We start from the raw sequence: 19,122 nt of genomic DNA, 5'->3' as shown, positions 1-19,122 counted from the left end.
GAAATGGATTTATTTGGGGGGAAAATGGATTTATTTGGGGGAAGTGGATTTCTTTTAGGGAAAATGGATTTATTTGGGGAAAATGGATTTATTTCGTGGGAAAATGGATTTCTATTGGGGGAAATGGATTTATTTGGGGGGAAAATGGATTTATTTGGGGGAAGTGGATTTCTTTTAGGCAAAATGGATTTATTTGGGGAAAATGGATTTATTTCGTGGGAAAATGGATTTCTATTGGGGAAAATGGATTTATTTGGGGGAAAATGGATTTATTTGGGGGAAGTGGATTTCTTTTAGGCAAAATGGATTTATTTGGGGAAAATGGATTTATTTCGTGGGAAAATGGATTTCTATTGGGGGAAATGGATTTATTTGGGGGGAAAATGGATTTATTTGGGGGAAGTGGATTTCTTTTAGGCAAAATGGATTTATTTGGGGAAAATGGATTTATTTCGTGGGAAAATGGATTTCTATTGGGGAAAATGGATTTCTGTTGGGGGAAATGGATTTCTTTGGGGGAAAGTGAATTTCTTTGGGGGGAAAATGGATTTCTTTGGGGGGAAAACAGATTTCTTTGGGGCTGGGCTGCCCACTGCCAGAGGAGGGTGGCCAGCCCTGAGCGTGCCCCCGCCCGCCCGCCGCAGGCCGCCTGACGTGGCTCGTGTACATCATCGGCGCCGTCATCGGCGGCCGCGTGTCCTTCGCCAGCACGGACGAGCAGGACGCCATGGACGGAGAGCTGGTCTGTCGGTAGGGATGCTCCACTCCGGGATATTCCGGAAAAATCTGCTCCTGGGAAAGCCGGGAAAGCGTTCTTGCCCTTTTCCCAGCTGGGATATTCCAGTGGGAAACGCGGCTGGAAGGGGGCGGGCGCCGGCGCCGGGTGGGAAGCGCTGGGGCCGATTCCCGAAGGGAGTTTGGGTTGTGGTAGAGAGGGAGGGGGAAAGAGTGTGGCAAAGGGAATTCTTCATTAATTACTGCCTAATTATTCCCTAATGATTCGTGAAATACTTGGTGTTTTTTACTGGGATATGGGAAAAGTCTTTTCCCCACTTCATAACCCCACCTGGGTTTTGTCCGTAATTGGAAAATTCAAATGTGGTCGTGTCGTTCAGTGGATTTTTGGGATTGAAATCCCCTGGGAATTTGGGTTCTGACAAAGAATGAGGGGCAAAGAGCCTGGAAAAGGCAATTATTGGCTAATTATTGATTGATTATTCACTAATCGATCACTAAATGCCTGGAAAAAGCAATTATTGGCTAATTATTGATTGATTATTCACTCATCGGTCACTAAATGCGTGGAAAAAGCAATTATTGGCTAATTATTGATTGGTTATTCACTCATCGATCACTAAATGCGTGGAAAAAGCAATTATTGGCTAATTATTGATTGAGTATTCACTCATTGATCACTAAATGCGTGGAAAAAGCAATTATTGGCCAATTATTGATTGGTTATTCACTCATTGATCACTAAATGCCTGGAAAAAGCAATTATTGGCCAATTATTGATTGATTATTCACTAATCGATCACTAAATGCGTGGAAAAAGCAATTATTGGCCAATTATTGATTGATTATTCACTCATCGATCACTAAATGCGTGGAAAAAGCAATTATTGGCCAATTATTGATTGGTTATTCACTCATTGATCACTAAAAGCATGGAAAAAGCAATTATTGGCCAATTATTGATTGGTTATTCACTCATTGATCACTAAATGCCTGGAAAAAGCAATTATTGGCCAATTGTTGATTGATTATTCACTCATCGATCACTAAATGCATGGGAAAAGCAATTATTGGCCAATTATTGATTGGTTATTCACTAATCGATCACTAAATGCGTGGAAAAAGCAATTATTGGCCAATTATTGATTGTTTATTCACTCATTGATCACTAAATGCCTGGAAAAAGCAATTATTGGCCAATTGTTGATTGATTATTCACTCATCGATCACTAAATGCAATGGAAAGGCAATTATTGGCCAATTATTGATTGGTTATTCACTAATCGATCACTAAATGCGTGGAAAAAGCAATTATTGGCCAATTATTGATTGATTATTCACTCATTGATCACTAAATGCATGGGAAAAGCAATTTTTGGCTAATTATTGATTGATTATTCACTAATCGATCACTAAATGCATGGGAAAAGCAATTTTTGGCCAATTATTGATTGATTATTCACTCATTGATCACTAAATGCCTGGAAAAAGCAATTATTGGCTAATTATTGATTGATTATTCACTCATTGATCACTAAATGTGTGGAAAAAGCAATTATCGGCTAATTATCGATTGGTTATTCACTCATTGATCACTAAATGCGTGGAAAAAGCAATTATTGGCCAATTATTGATTGATTATCACTCACTGATCACTAAATGTGTGGAAAAAGCAATTATTGGCTAATTATTGATTGATTATTCACTCATTGATCACTAAATGCGTGGAAAAAGCAATTTTTGGCCAATTATTGATTGGTTATTCACTCATTGATCACTAAATGCCTGGAAAAAGCAATTATTGGCTAATTATTGATTGGTTATTCACTCATCGATCACTAAATGCGTGGAAAAAGCAATTATTGGCCAATTATTGATTGATTATCACTCATTGATCACTAAATGCAATGGAAAGGCAATTATTGGCTAATTATTGATTGGTTATTCACTAATCGATCACTAAATGCATGGGAAAAGCAATTTTTGGCTAATTATTGATTGATTATTCACTAATCGATCACTAAATGCGTGGAAAAAGCAATTATTGGCCAATTATTGATTGATTATTCACTCATTGATCACTAAATGTGTGGAAAAAGCAATTATTGGCCAATTATTGATTGATTATTCACTCATCGGTCACTAAATGCCTGGAAAAAGCAATTATTGGCCAATTATTGATTGATTATTCACTCATTGATCACTAAATGCGTGGAAAAAGCAATTTTTGGCTAATTATTGATTGGTTATTCACTCATTGATCACTAAATGCGTGGAAAAAGCAATTATTGGCCAATTATTGATTGATTATCACTCATTGATCACTAAATGCAATGGAAAGGCAATTATTGGCTAATTATTGATTGGTTATTCACTAATCGATCACTAAATGCATGGGAAAAGCAATTTTTGGCTAATTATTGATTGATTATTCACTAATCGATCACTAAATGCGTGGAAAAAGCAATTATTGGCCAATTATTGATTGATTATTCACTCATTGATCACTAAATGTGTGGAAAAAGCAATTATTGGCCAATTATTGATTGATTATCACTCATTGATCACTAAATGCATGGGAAAGGCAATTATTGGCCAATTATTGATTGGTTATTCACTCATTGATCACTAAATGCCTGGAAAAAGCAATTATTGGCCAATTATTGATTGATTATTCACTCATCGATCACTAAAAGCATGGAAAAAGCAATTATTGGCCAATTATTGATTGATTATTCACTCATCGATCACTAAATGTGTGGAAAAAGCAATTATTGGCCAATTATTGATTGATTATTCACTCATCGATCACTAAATGCGTGGAAAAAGCAATTATTGGCCAATTGTTGATTGATTATTCACTCATCGATCACTAAATGCGTGGAAAAAGCAATTATTGGCTAATTATTGATTGGTTATTCACTCATTGATCACTAAATGCCTGGAAAAAGCAATTATTGGCTAATTATTGATTGGTTATTCACTCATCGATCACTAAATGCGTGGAAAAAGCAATTATTGGCTAATTATTGATTGATTATTCACTCATCGATCACTAAATGCGTGGAAAAAGCAATTATTGGCCAATTATTGATTGATTATTCACTCATCGATCACTAAATGCGTGGAAAAAGCAATTATTGGCCAATTGTTGATTGATTATTCACTCATTGATCACTAAATGCGTGGAAAAAGCAATTATTGGCCAATTATTGATTGGTTATTCACTCATCGATCACTAAATGCGTGGAAAAAGCAATTATTGGCCAATTATTGATTGATTATTCACTCATTGATCACTAAATGCGTGGAAAAAGCAATTATTGGCCAATTATTGATTGGTTATTCACTCATTGATCACTAAATGCCTGGAAAAAGCAATTATTGGCCAATTGTTGATTGGTTATTCACTCATTGATCACTAAATGCGTGGTGGTTCTTTGCTGGGATGAGGGGAAAAGGCTTTCTCCCACTTAATAACCCAAAAAAGTGGCTTTTGTCCATAAATACTTGGGAATATTGGGCTTGGAAAATTCAAATTCGGTGATGTCATTAATTGGATTTTTGGGATTGAAACCCAGTGGAAGCTTTAATTAATGGATGTGGGAACTTGGAGCTCAAAGCTTTGCTCCCACTGAAAGTTTTCTCTTGGAATCCGGGCGGAGAAAAGGAGGTGAGGAAGCTGAGCTGGTGGAAAAAGAATTCCTGAGGGGGAAAATTCTGGGATCCCAACTAAACTCCAGCTATTTTAGAGCCACCGTTTATGATAAATATCCATAAACGTTGATTTCAATTTGATTTTCTCTCCCCTTTTATGCCTGGTGGCACTTCCCAAAGGAATATCTTTCGGAATTGTTGGGGAATATCCGATTGGATTTATCCCAAAATCCCTTCACCCCCATCCCAGGTGGGATTTTGCAGCTCCCACAAACCCAAAACGCCGTGGGAAAGGCTCTAAACCCAGATTTTTATGGGGGAGGGAGGCACCTGAGAGGAATTTGGGAGATTCCAAAGCACCTGGAATTCAATTCCGGAGCAAATCCAAGCCCTGCAGCGCTGCTGGAAGGGCTGGAGGAGCCTTAAACAGCTTCACAGGCAGGAGGAGCCTTCTGCTCGGTGCTTGGTACCAATCGATCGAATCGAGCCCCAATTCCCGCAGAAATTGAGGAAAAACCAATCCCCCACCCCCTGGGAGCAGCCGGGCAATCCCTCCGTGCTCAGTGCCCGTCCCCAGCGGGCGTTTGCTTCCCCTCCCTCTGCTTCCCCTCTGCTTCCCCTCTGCTTTCCCTCTGCTTCCCCTCTGCTTTCCCTCCCTCTGCTTTCCCTGTTCTTTCCCTCTGCTTTCCCTGTGCTTCCCCTCTGCTTCCCCTCCCTCTGCTTCCCCTCCCTCTGCTTCCCCTCCCTCTGCTTCCCCTCCCTCTGCTTTCCCTGTTCTTTCCCTGTTCTTTCCCTGTTCTTCCCCTCTGCTTCCCCTCTGCTTTCCCTCTGCTTCCCCTCCCTCTGCTTTCCCTGTTCTTCCCCTCTGCTTTCCCTGTTCTTTCCCTGTTCTTTCCCTCTGCTTTCCCTGTGCTTTCCCTCTGCTTCCCCTCTGCTTTCCCTCCCTCTGCTTTCCCTGTTCTTTCCCTGTTCTTCCCCTCTGCTTTCCCTGTTCTTTCCCTCTGCTTTCCCTGTTCTTCCCCTCTGCTTTCCCTCTGCTTTCCCTCTGCTTCCCCTCCCTCTGCTTTCCCTGTTCTTTCCCTCTGCTTTCCCTGTTCTTTCCCTGTTCTTTCCCTCTGCTTTCCCTGTGCTTTACCTGTGCTTTCCCTGTGCTTTCCCTGTGCTTTCCCTGTTCTTTCCCTCTCCTTTCCCTGTTCTTTCCCTCTCCTTTCCCTGTTCTTTCCCTGTTCTTTCCCTGTTCTTTCCCTGTTCTTTCCCTGTTCTTTCCCTGTGCTTTCCCTGATCTTTCCCTGATCTTTCCCTGTTCTTTCCCTGATCTTTCCCTGTTCTTTCCCTGTGCTTTCCCTCTGCTTTCCCTCTGCTTTCCCTCTGCTTCCCCTCCCTCTGCTTTCCCTCTGCTTTCCCTGTGCTTTCCCTGTTCTTTCCCTGTTCTTTCCCTCTCCTTTCCCTGTTCTTTCCCTGATCTTTCCCTGTTCTTTCCCTCTGCTTTCTCGCTTCTTTCCCGCTTTTTTCCTACCTTTTCCCACTTTTTTCCCACTTTTTTTCCCACTTTTTTTCCCACTTTTTTCCCCGCTTTTTTCCCCACTTCTTTCCCGCTTCTTTCCCACTTTTTTCCCACTTTTTTCTCACTTTTTCCCACTTCTTTCCCGCTTTTTTTCCCCACTTTTTCCCGCTTTTTTCCCACATTTTTCCCCACTTCTTTCCCACTTTTTCCTACCTTTTCCCACTTTTTTCCCGCTTTTTCCCCACTTCTTTCCCACTTTTTTTCCCGCTTTTTTCCCGCTTCCTTCCCGCTTTTTTCCCCACTTTTTTCCCCGCTTTTTTCCCGCTTTTTTCCCACTTTTTTCCCGCTTCTTTCCCGCTTCTTTCCCACTTTTTTCCCCGCTTTTTTCCCACTTTTTTCCCGCTTTTTTCCCGCTTCTTTCCCACTTTTTTCCCCGCTTTTTTCCCCACTTTTTTCCCCGCTTTTTTCCCGCTTTTTTCCCGCTTTTTTCCCGCTTTTTCCCGCTTTTTTCCCGCTTTTTTCCCGCTTTTTCCCCACTTCTTTCCCACTTTTTTCCACTTTTTTCCCGCTTTTTTCCCCGCTTCCTTCCCGCTTTTTTCCCCGCTTTTTTCCCCGCTTCCTTCCCGCTTTTTTCCCCGCTTCCTTCCCGCTTTTTTCCCCGCTTTTTTCCCCACTTCTTTCCTGCTTCTTTCCCACTTTTTTCCCACTTTCTCCCACTTTTTCCCACTTCTTTCCCGCTTTTTTCCCACTTTTCCCTCTTTTCCCACCTTCCCAGGGTGCTGCAGCTGATGAACCTGACGGATTCCCGGCTGGCGCAGGCCGGGAATGAGAAGCTGGAATTGGCCATGCTGAGCTTCTTCGAGCAATTCCGCAAGATTTACATCGGGGACCAGGTGCAGAAGTCTTCCAAGGTAACGGGAATTCCAGGGATCCCACTCTTTTCCAAGGAAAACCAGCAGAATTCACGGATTTCTCCTTGGTTTAGCCAAAAATAAATCCCATTTTCTGTGATTCCTGCATTTATTCCCAAGTTTTGACTTTGCAAATGCTCAGCTGGGTTGGGAATCTCGGGAAGAGCCAAGGATTGGAGACTTGGATTCAATTTTTCCTTGATTTTCTTATTCCTGTGGTCACCTCAAACACCCCAGGAGCCCCCTGAGCTTTAAAATGGGAATAAATCCCAATTCCCTTCATCCCAAGGCATTTGGAGCTGTGCTGGTGCCTCTTTTGGGATGGAAAATAACCTTTTTCCAATGGAAAAACCAGTGGGAATATTGCTCCAGCCTTGGCTTCTCTTCATTCCTGGAGGAGAAATCAAAGGGGGGTCAAATCTCTTCACAGGGATTTGGGAAGTGCCGAGAATTCCAAAGAAATCCCCTCAAATCCCTGGCTGTGTTTGGAGGTGGAGGAGCACAGTTCTGTCCCATTTTCCTGGGAATTTTCCTGGGAATTTTCCAGGGAAAACACCAGTCCTCCTTTAGTTCAGAGTGCTGCTGCTATGACCAAAAAAAAAGAGCAAAAATCAGCATTAGGATCAACGGAATCACCCCAAACAACAACAAAAAAATCCCAAAGCATCCCTTTCTCCTGCACAGCACAAACAGATTTTTTGGGATCATTCCTGGTTTTCCTGGCAGTTTTTAAGCCTTTTTTCCATGGTTTTTTTTTTTTTTTTTGTTTTTGGGCAGCTGTACCGGAGGCTCTCCGAGGTGCTGGGGCTCAACGACGAGACCATGGTGCTGAGCGTGTTCATCGGGAAGATGTAAGTGGAAAAACCACAATTCCTGGGATTTCCTGGAGCCAGCACCGGGAAAAACGGCACTCAGAGGGATTGGTCCTAGCCTAAAAACCTGGAATTTCTGCCCAAACCCTGGAATTTCAGCCCAAACCCCTGAAATTTCAGCCCAAACCCTGGAATTTCCGCTCAAAACCCCTGGAATTTCAGCCCAAAACCCTGACATTTCAGCCCAAAACCCCTGGAATTCCTGCCCAAACCCCTGGAATTTCAGCCCAAAACCCTTGGAATTCCTGCCCAAACCCCTGGAATTTCAGCCTAAAAACCTGGAATTTCAGCCCAAACCCCTGGAATTTCTGCTCAAAACCCCTGAAATTTCAGCCCAAAACCCTGGAATTTCAGCCCAAACCCTGGAATTTCAGCCCAAACCCCTGGAATTTCTGCTCAAAACCCTTGGAATTTCAGCCCAAAAATCTGGAATTTCAGCCCAAACCCCTGGAATTTCAGCCCAAACCCCTGGAATTTCAGCCCAAAACCCTGGAATTTCAGCCCAAAACCCCTGGAATTTCAGCCCAAAACCCCTGGAATTTCAGCCCAAACCGCTGGAATTTCTGCTCAAACCCCTGGAATTTCAGCCCAAAACCCTTGGAATTCCTGCCCAAACCCCTGGAATTTCCACCCAAAGCCTGGAATTCCTGCCCAAACCCTGGAATTTCAGCCCAAAAACCCTGGAATTTCAGCCCAAACCCCTGGAATTTCAGCCCAAAACCCTTGGAATTCCTGCCCAAACCCTGGAATTTCAGCCCAAAAACCCTGGAATTTCAGCCCAAACCCCTGGAATTTCAGCCCAAACCCCTTGGAATTCCTGCCCAAACCCCTGGAATTTCAGCCCAAACCCCTGGAATTCCTGCCCAAACCCCTGGAATTTCAGCCCAAACCCCTGGAATTTCAGCCCAAAACCCTTGGAATTTCAGCCCAAACCCCTGGAATTTCAGCCCAAACCCCTGGAATTTCAGCCCAAACCCCTGGAATTCCTGCCCAAACCCCTGGAATTCCAGCCCAAACCCCTGGAATTTCAGCCCAAAACCTGGAATTTCAGCCCAAACCCCTGGAATTTCAGCCCAAACCCCTGGAATTTCTGCCCAAACCCCTGGAATTTCCGCCCAAACCCCTGGAATTTCCACCCAAACCCCTGGAATTTCCACCCAAACCGCTGCAATTCCTGCTCAAACCCCTGGAATTTCAGCCCAAACCCCTGGAATTCCTGCCCAAACCCCTGGAATTCCTGCCCAAACCCCTGGAATTTCAGCCCAAACCCCTGGAATTTCAGCCCAAAACCTGGAATTTCAGCCCAAAAATCTGGAATTTCAGCCCAAACCCCTGGAATTTCTGCTCAAAACCCTGGAATTTCAGCCCAAACCCCTGGAATTTCAGCCCAAACCCCTGGAATTTCAGCCCAAACCCCTGGAATTTCCACCCAAACCCCTAGAATTCCTGCCCAAACCCCTGGAATTTCAGCCCAAACCCCTGGAATTTCCACCCAAACCCCTGGAATTCCTGCCCAAACCCCTGGAATTTCAGCCCAAACCCCTGGAATTTCAGCCCAAACCCCTGGAATTCCTGCCCAAACCCCTGGAATTTCAGCCCAAACCCCTGGAATTTCCACCCAAACCCCTGGAATTCCTGCCCAAACCCCTGGATTTTCAGCCCAAACCCCTGGAATTCCTGCCCAAACCCCTGGAATTCCTGCCCAAACCCCTGGAATTTCAGCCCAAACCCCTGGAATTTCCACCCAAACCCCTGGAATTTCAGCCCAAACCCCTGGAATTTCCACCCAAACCGCTGCAATTCCTGCTCAAACCCCTGGAATTTCAGCCCAAACCCCTGGAATTCCTGCCCAAACCCCTGGAATTCCTGCTCAAACCCCTGGAATTCCTGCCCAAACCCCTGGAATTTCAGCCCAAACCCCTGGAATTCCTGCCCAAACCCCTGGAATTTCAGCCCAAACCCCTGGAATTTCAGCCCAAACCCCTGGAATTCCTGCCTGCTCCAGGCCAGGCCAGGTTTGCTCCGGGTTCGGGCGCTCCCGGAGCTGAGGATGGAGTTTTGCCGCCTGGACTCGCCCGCAGCAGCCCCGTGCCGGCGTTGTTGGGATCCGTTCCCGGCGATCCGAACGCCGGGAGCGCCGTTCCCAGCCCACATTCCCGGTCCCTGTCAGCTCTGGCGCTGCGGGAAGGGGCCCAGAGCTGCTTCCAGGCTTTTCCTTGGAGTTCGGAGCCGGAGCGCTGCAAACGCGGCACCCGACGGCTCCGAGCTGCAATTGGATCCTTTTCATCCAGTTTTGATCCATTTTAATCCATTTTTTATCCATTTTTTATCCATTTTAATCCATTTTTAATCCATTTGATCCATTTTTTATCCATTTTTTATTCATTTTTTATCCATATTTTAATCCATTTGATCCATTTTTTATCCATTTTTAATCCATTTAATCCAATTTTTATCCATTTTTTATCCATTTTTTATCCATTTTTTAATCCATTCTTTTATCTATTCTTTTATCCATTTGATCCATTTTTTAATCCTTTTTTAATCCATTTTTTTTCCCTTTTTTTATCCATTTTTAATCCATTTTTTGATCCATTTTTAATCCATTTTTTATCCATTTGATCCATTTTTTATCCATTTTTAATCCATTTTTTGATCCATTTTTTTATCCATTCTTTTATCCGTTTTTTTATCCTTTTTGTAATCCATTTCATCCATTTTTTTATCCATTTGATCCATTTTTTATCCATTTTTTTATCCATTTGATCAATTTTTTTATTCATTTAATCCATTTTTTTATCTATTTTTTATCCATTTTTTGATCCATTGTTTAATCCATCTTTTATCCATTTTTTTATCCTTTTTTTAATCCATTTTTGATCCATTTTTTGATCCATTTTTAATCCATTTTTTATCCATTTGATCCATTTTTTATCCATTTTTAATCCATTTTTTGATCCATTTTTTTATCCATTCTTTTATCCGTTTTTTTATCCTTTTTGTAATCCATTTCATCCATTTTTTTATCCATTTGATCCATTTTTTATCCATTTTTTTATCCATTTGATCAATTTTTTTATTCATTTAATCCATTTTTTTATCCATTTTTTATCCATTTTTTGATCCATTGTTTAATCCATCTTTTATCCATTTTTTTATCCTTTTTTTAATCCATTTTTTGATCCATTTTTTGATCCATTTTTTGATCCAGTTTTAATCCATTTTTTATCCACATTTTATCCTTTTTTTATCCATTTTTATCCTTTTTTTATCCTTTTTTTATCCATTTTTTATCCATTTTTTATCCATTTTTATCCAATTTTTTATCCATTTTTTTATCCTTTTTTTAATCCATTTCATCCATTTTTTTACCCATTTGATCCATTTTTGATCCATTTTTTAATCCATTTTTTATCCTTTTTTTTATCCATTTTTATCCATTTTTTATCCTCTTTTTTATCCATTTGATCCATTTTTTATCCATTTTTTAATCCATTCTTTTATCCATTCTTTTATGCATTTGATCCATTTTTTTATCCATTTTTTAATCCATTTTTTTTTTCCATTTGATCCATTTTTAAATCCATTTTTCATCCATTTTTAAATCCATTTTTTAATCCATTTTTTTATCCGTTTTTATCCATTTTTTGATCCATTTTTGGATCCCTTTTTTTATCCTTTTTTTTTCCATTTTTTTATCCATTTCTTAATCCATTTCTTATCCATTTTTGATCCATTTCTTATCCATTTTTGATCCATTTTTTATCCATTTGATCCATTTTTTAATCCATTTTTTATCCATTTTTTTATCCATTTTTTTATCCATTTGATCCATTTTTAATCCATTTTTTATCTGTTTTTATCCAATTTTTTATCCATTTTTTTATCCTTTTTTTAATCCATTTTTGATCCATTTTTTATCCAATTTTTTATCCATTTTTAATCCATTTTTTGATCCATTTTTTATCCATTTGATCCATTTTTTAATCCATTTTTTATCCATTTTTTTATCCATTTGATCCATTTTTAATCCATTTTTTATCCGGTTTTATCCAATTTTTTATCCTTTTTTTATCCATTTTTTGATCCATTTTTTTATCCATTTTTAGTCCATTTTTTATCCATTTTTTGATCCATTTTTTAATCCATTTTTTTTCCCATTTGATCCTTTTTTGATCCATTTGATCCATTTGATCCACAATTCCAGAGGCAATCCCACACAATTCCAGAGGCAATCCCACGGAATTCCAGGGGCAATCCCACAGAATTCCAGAGGCAATCCCACGGAATTCCAAGGGCAATCCCACACAATTCCAAGGGCAATCCCATGGAATTCCAGGGGCAATCCCACACAATTCCAGAGGCAATCCCACACAATTCCAGGGGCAATCCCATGGAATTCCAAGGGCAATCCCACAGAATTCCAGAGGCAATCCCACACAATTCCAGAGGCAATCCCACACAATTCCAGGGGCAATCCCACACAATTCCAGGGGCAATCCCACAGAATTCCAAGGGCAATCCCACACAATTCCAGGGGCAATCCCATGGAATTCCAGGGGCAATCCCACACAATTCCAGGGGCAATCCCACAGAATTCCAGAGGCAATCCCACAGAATTCCAGGGGCAATCCCACACAATTCCAGAGGCAATCCCATGGAATTCCAAGGGCAATCCCACACAATTCCAGGGGCAATCCCACGAAATTCCAAGGGCAATCCCACACAATTCCAAGGGCAATCCCATGGAATTCCAAGGGCAATCCCACAGAATTCCAGGGGCAATCCCACACAATTCCAGGGGCAATCCCATGGAATTCCAAGGGCAATCCCACACAATTCCAGGGGCAATCCCACAGAATTCCAGGGGCAATCCCATGGAATTCCAGAGGCAATCCCACAGAATTCCAGAGGCAATCCCACACAATTCCAAGGGCAATCCCACACAATTCCAAGGGCAATCCCATGGAATTCCAGAGGCAATCCCACAGAATTCCAGAGGCAATCCCACACAATTCCAGAGGCAATCCCATGGAATTCCAGAGGCAATCCCACAGAATTCCAGAGGCAATCCCACACAATTCCAGGGGCAATCCCACAGAATTCCAGAGGCAATCCCACACAATTCCAGGGGCAATCCCACACAATTCCAGAGGCAATCCCATGGAATTCCAAAGGCAATCCCACACAATTCCAAGGGCAATCCCACACAATTCCAGGGGCAATCCCACAGAATTCCAGGGGCAATCCCATGGAATTCCAGAGGCAATCCCACACAATTCCAGGGGCAATCCCATGGAATTCCAGGGGCAATCCCACAGAATTCCAGAGGCAATCCCACACAATTCCAGAGGCAATCCCATGGAATTCCAGAGGCAATCCCACAGAATTCCAAAGGCAATCCCACACAATTCCAGGGGCAATCCCATGGAATTCCAGGGGCAATCCCACAGAATTCCAGAGGCAATCCCACGGAATTCCAGAGGCAATCCCATGGAATTCCAAGGGCAATTCCACGGGCAATCCCACACAATTCCAGAGGCAATCCCATGGAATTCCAGGGGCAATCCCACACAATTCCAGGGGCAATCCCACAGAATTCCAGAGGCAATCCCATGGAATTCCAGGGGCAATCCCACACAATTCCAAGGGCAATCCCACACAATTCCAGGGGCAATCCCATGGAATTCCAAGGGCAATCCCATGGAATTCCAGAGGCAATCCCACACAATTCCAGAGGCAATCCCACACAATTCCAGAGGCAATCCCATGGAATTCCAGAGGCAATCCCACACAATTCCAGAGGCAATCCCATGGAATTCCAAGGGCAATCCCACACAATTCCAGGGGCAATCCCACAGAATTCCAAAGGGAATCCCACACAATTCCAGAGGCAATCCCATGGAATTCCAAGGGCAATCCCACAGAATTCCAGAGGCAATCCCACACAATTCCAGAGGCAATCCCACAGAATTCCAGAGGCAATCCCATGGAATTCCAGAGGCAATCCCACACAATTCCAGGGGCAATCCCATGGAATTCCAAAGGCAATCCCATGGAATTCCAGGGGCAATCCCACACAATTCCAGGGGCAATCTCATGGAATTCCAAGGGCAATCCCACACAATTCCAGGGGCAATCCCACAGAATTCCAGAGGCAATCCCACACAATTCCAGAGGCAATCCCATGGAATTCCAGAGGCAATCCCACAGAATTCCAGGGGCAATCCCATGGAATTCCAAGGGCAATCCCATGGAATTCCAGAGGCAATCCCACACAATTCCAGGGGCAATCCCACAGAATTCCAGGGGCAATCCCATGGAATTCCAAAGGCAATCCCACACAATTCCAGGGGCAATCCCATGGAATTCCAGAGGCAATCCCACACAATTCCAGGGGCAATCCCACACAATTCCAGAGGCAATCCCATGGAATTCCAAGGGCAATCCCACACAATTCCAGGGGCAATCCCACAGAATTCCAAAGGCAATCCCACACAATTCCAGAGGCAATCCCATGGAATTCCAGAGGCAATCCCACAGAATTCCAGGGGCAATCCCATGGAATTCCAAAGGCAATCCCACACAATTCCAGAGGCAATCCCATGGAATTCCAAGGGCAATCCCACACAATTCCAGGGGCAATCCCACAGAATTCCAAAGGCAATCCCACACAATTCCAGAGGCAATCCCATGGAATTCCAGAGGCAATCCCACAGAATTCCAGGGGCAATCCCATGGAATTCCAAAGGCAATCCCATGGAATTCCAGGGGCAATCTCACACAATTCCAGAGGCAATCCCACACAATTCCAGAGGCAATCCCACACAATTCCAGAGGCAATCCCATGGAATTCCAAGAGCAATCCCACACAATTCCAGGGGCAATCCCACAGAATTCCAGGGGCAATCCCACAGAATTCCAGGGGCAATCCCATGGAATTCCAAGGGCAATCCCATGGAATTCCAGAGGCAATCCCACGGAATTCCAGAGGCAATCCCACAGAATTCCAGAGGCAATCCCACACAATTCCAGGGGCAATCCCATGGAATTCCAAGGGCAATCCCACACAATTCCAGGGGCAATCCCACAGAATTCCAAAGGGAATCCCACACAATTCCAGAGGCAATCCCATGGAATTCCAAGGGCAATCCCACAGAATTCCAGAGGCAATCCCACACAATTCCAGGGGCAATCCCATGGAATTCCAAAGGCAATCCCATGGAATTCCAGGGGCAATCCCACACAATTCCAGAGGCAATCCCACAGAATTCCAGGGGCAATCCCATGGAATTCCAAGGGCAATCCCATGGAATTCCAGAGGCAATCCCACACAATTCCAGGGGCAATCCCACGGAATTCCAGAGGCAATCCCACAGAATTCCAGGGGCAATCCCACAGAATTCCAAGGGCAATCCCATGGAATTCCAGAGGCAATCCCACGGAATTCCAGAGGCAATCCCACACAATTCCAGAGGCAATCCCACACAATTCCAGGGGCAATCCCATGGAATTCCAGAGGCAATCCCACACAATTCCAGAGGCAATCCCATGGAATTCCAAGGGCAATCCCACACAATTCCAGAGGCAATCCCACACAATTCCAGAGGCAATCCCACAGAATTCCAGAGGCAATCCCATGGAATTCCAGAGGCAATCCCACACAATTCCAGGGGCAATCCCACACAATTCCAGGGGCAATCCCATGGAATTCCAAAGGCAATCCCATGGAATTCCAGGGGCAATCCCACACAATTCCAGGGGCAATCCCACACAATTCCAGGGGCAATTCCACAGAATTCCAAAGGCAATCCCACACAATTCCAAGGGCAATCCCATGGAATTCCAAGGGCAATCCCACAGAATTCCAAAGGCAATCCCATGGAATTCCAGGGGCAATCCCACACAATTCCAGGGGCACCTTGGCATCCGAGGTTATCCAAAGGATCATTTTCCAGCCAGCCCGATGGGAGCTCAGGGATTCTGTGCCCTGGTGCTGGCGGGAGATGGAAAAGCGGCAAAATCCGCCACAATTCCCGGCAGAATCCCGGCAAAATCCGCCACAATTCCCGGCAGAATCCCGGCAAAATCCGCCACAAATCCCGGCAGAATCCCGGCAAAATCCGCCACAATTCCCGGCAGAATCCCGGCAAAATCCGCCACAAATCCCGGCAGAATCCCGGCACATCCCGCTGATCGTCCCTCTTTGCTCTCCCGCAGCATCACCAACCTGAAGTACTGGGGCCGCTGCGAGCCCATCACCTCCAAGACGCTGCAGCTGCTCAACGACCTCTCCATTGGATATCCTTTGGGAAGAGCTCCTGGATCCTCGGGATCCCTTGGGAGCAGGGCCGAGGGAGGCGGAAGTTCCTGCACATTCCTGCTTTTCCCCGGAGTTTTTGGGAATGAGGAGGGCGGGATGAGGCTCCAGGCCTCATCCGGTGGGTGGCTGGAGTGGGGATGTTTTAATTGTGGATCCGAATTCCTTTGGAGTTGAGCAGATCCCCGTCTCTCTCCTGGTTTTCCTGACGTTCCAGAAAGTCCAAAACTTCCACAATAGTCCAGAAGTTCCAAAAATTCCAGAATTCCAGACCCTTTTTCACTGGGGGTCTCCCCAAGCCGAGATTTGCACAATTTGGGTTATCCTTGGAAAAACCAGAAGGGAATTCCCAATTTATTGAATCATCCAGGCACGATCCCTTTCTTCCAGCCTGGCCCTGGAAGTGTTTTTCCAGGAATTCCAGTGGGTGGCTGGAGTGGGGATTTTTTAATTGTGGATCAGAATTCCTTTGGAATTGAGCAGATCCCAGTCTCTCTCCTGGTTTTCCAGAAGTCCCAGAAGTTCCAGACCCCGAGTTTTTCCAGAAATTCCAGAAGTTCTACCCCAGTTTTTCCCCCGGTGCTCACTGGGGGTCTCCCCAAGGCCAGCTTGGGTTATCCTCGAAAAAACCAAAGAGAATCCCAAATTTCTCGAGCAATCCAGGCACAATCCCTTTCCTCCAGCCTGCCTCTGGAAGTCTTTTTCCAGGAATTCCAGGGTTTCTTCCTTGACCTCCCTGCACCTACAGCAGCGTGAGGAAGCTGGTGAAGCTCAGCGCCGTGCAGTTCATGCTGAACAATCACACGGTGAGCGCTCCCCTTCCCTCCCTGCCCCATTCCCAGCCCTTCCAGCTGCGAGAATTCCACACCTGGATACCCTTTGGAAGTTGATCCGGCTCCCTGTGCTTCCGTGGTGCTGGAGAGGCTTCTGGAAAATGGGATTTTTGTGAAAGTTTGGGGGTTTTTGGTTAAAACTTCTGGGTTTGGAGGGGCTGGGATTTGGTGGCGCTTCCCATTCCCTTCCTACTTCATTCCCAGCCCTTCCAGCATCCCCAGCAGAGAGAATTCCACACCCTTTGGAAGTGGATCCGGCTCCCTGTACTTCCGTGGTGCTGGAGAAGCTTCTGGAAAATGGGATTTTTGTGAAAGTTTGGGGGGTTTTCATTAAAACTCTCGGGTTTGGAGGGGCTGGGATTTGGTGGCGCTTCCCATTCCCTTCCTGGCTCATTCCCAGCCCTTCCAGCATCCCCAGCTGGGAGAATTCCACACCTGGATACCCTTTGGAATTCCAGCATCCCCAGCTGGGAGAATCCCACACCCTTTGGAAGTTGATCCGGCTCCCTGTGCTTCTGTGGTGCTGGAGGAGCCTCTGGAAAATGGGATTTTTGTGAAAGTTTGGGGGTTTTTGGTTAAAACTGGGTTTGGAGGGGCTGGGATTTGGTGGCGCTTCCCATTCCCTTCCTGGCTCATTCCCAGCCCTTCCAGCTGGGAGAATTCCACACCTGGATACCCTTTGGAATTGGATCCGGCTCCCTGTGCTTCCGTGGTGCTGGAGGAGCCTCTGGAAAATGGGATTTTTGTGAAAGTTTGGGGGGTTTTCATTAAAACTCTCGGGTTTGGAGGGGCTGGGATTTGTTGGCGCTTCCCATTCCCTTCCTGCCCCATTCCCAGCCCTTCCAGCTGCGAGAATTCCACACCTGGATACCCTTTGGAATTGGATCCGGCTCCCTGTGCTTCCCTGGTGCTGGAGGAGCCTCTGGAAAATGGGATTTTTGTGAAAGTTTGGGGGTTTTTGGTTAAAACTTCTGGGTTTGGAGGGGCTGGGATTTGGTGGCGCTTCCCATTCCCTTCCTACTTCATTCCCAGCCCTTCCAGCATCCCCAGCAGAGAGAATTCCACACCCTTTGGAAGTGGATCCGGCTCCCTGTACTTCCGTGGTGCTGGAGGAGCTTCTGGAAAATGGGATTTTTGTGAAAGTTTGGGGGGTTTTCATTAAAACTCTCGGGTTTGGAGGGGCTGGGATTTGGTGGCGCTTCCCATTCCCTTCCTGGCTCATTCCCAGCCCTTCCAGCATCCCCAGCTGGGAGAATTCCACACCTGGATACCCTTTGGAATTCCAGCATCCCCAGCTGGGAGAATCCCACACCCTTTGGAAGTTGATCCGGCTCCCTGTGCTTCTGTGGTGCTGGAGGAGCCTCTGGAAAATGGGATTTTTGTGAAAGTTTGGGGGTTTTTGGTTAAAACTGGGTTTGGAGGGGCTGGGATTTGGTGGCGCTTCCCATTCCCTTCCTGGCTCATTCCCAGCCCTTCCAGCTGGGAGAATTCCACACCTGGATACCCTTTGGAATTGGATCCGGCTCCCTGTGCTTCCGTGGTGCTGGAGGAGCCTCTGGAAAATGGGATTTTTGTGAAAGTTTGGGGGGTTTTCATTAAAACTCTCGGGTTTGGAGGGGCTGGGATTTGTTGGCGCTTCCCATTCCCTTCCTGCCCCATTCCCAGCCCTTCCACCTGCGAGAATTCCACACCTGGATACCCTTTGGAAGTTGATCCGGCTCCCTGTGCTTCCCTGGTGCTGGAGGAGCCTCTGGAAAATGGGATTTTTGTGAAAGTTTGGGGGTTTTTGGTTAAAATTTCTGGGTTTGGAGGGGCTGGGATTTGGTGGCGCTTCCCATTCCCTTCCTGGCTCATTCCCAGCCCTTCCAGCTGGGAGAATTCCACACCTGGATACCCTTTGGAAGTGGATCCAGCTCCCTGTGCTTCCGTGGTGCTGGAGGAGCCTCTGGAAAATGGGATTTTTGTGGAAGTTTGGGGGTTTTTGGTTAAAACTTCTGGGTTTGGAGGGGCTGGGATTTGGTGGCGCTTCCCATTCCCAAAGGATCCGTGTGGGATCTGCTCTCCACTAAATCCAGATTCATCCCTGGAAATTTCCCAGGCCAGGCTGGATGGGGCTTGGAGCAGCCTGGGCTGGTGGAAGGATGGGATTGCAGATCCCTTCCCACCCAAACCATTCCAGGATTTCCATTCCGGGACGTTCCCAGCACTGGAGCCCTCGGGCTCCCAGCAGCACTTCCAGAGGGTTTGCATTCCCTGCTGGAATGAGGGGATGTTTCCAGGCATTCTCACA

General features: G+C 45.3%; 1 protein-coding gene across 2 annotated transcripts in view; it reads left to right on the top strand.

The window, feature by feature from the left end:
* Positions 1-19,122, top strand: part of XPO7 (exportin 7) — a 73,659-nt gene that overhangs the window by 28,979 nt on the left and 25,558 nt on the right. For both annotated transcript variants that reach the window (XM_048287297.1, XM_048287296.1), the window contains exons 13-17: positions 645-750; positions 6,672-6,807; positions 7,585-7,658; positions 15,900-15,980; positions 16,742-16,805. In XM_048287297.1, the coding sequence (XP_048143254.1) occupies positions 645-750; positions 6,672-6,807; positions 7,585-7,658; positions 15,900-15,980; positions 16,742-16,805 (461 nt within the window). The remainder of the gene's footprint in view (positions 1-644; positions 751-6,671; positions 6,808-7,584; positions 7,659-15,899; positions 15,981-16,741; positions 16,806-19,122) is intronic.

The sequence above is a fragment of the Corvus hawaiiensis genome, chromosome 27 (assembly GCF_020740725.1).
Source record: "Corvus hawaiiensis isolate bCorHaw1 chromosome 27, bCorHaw1.pri.cur, whole genome shotgun sequence".
NCBI lineage: Eukaryota > Metazoa > Chordata > Aves > Passeriformes > Corvidae > Corvus > Corvus hawaiiensis.
This window is presented reverse-complemented; position numbering and strand designations above follow the sequence as displayed.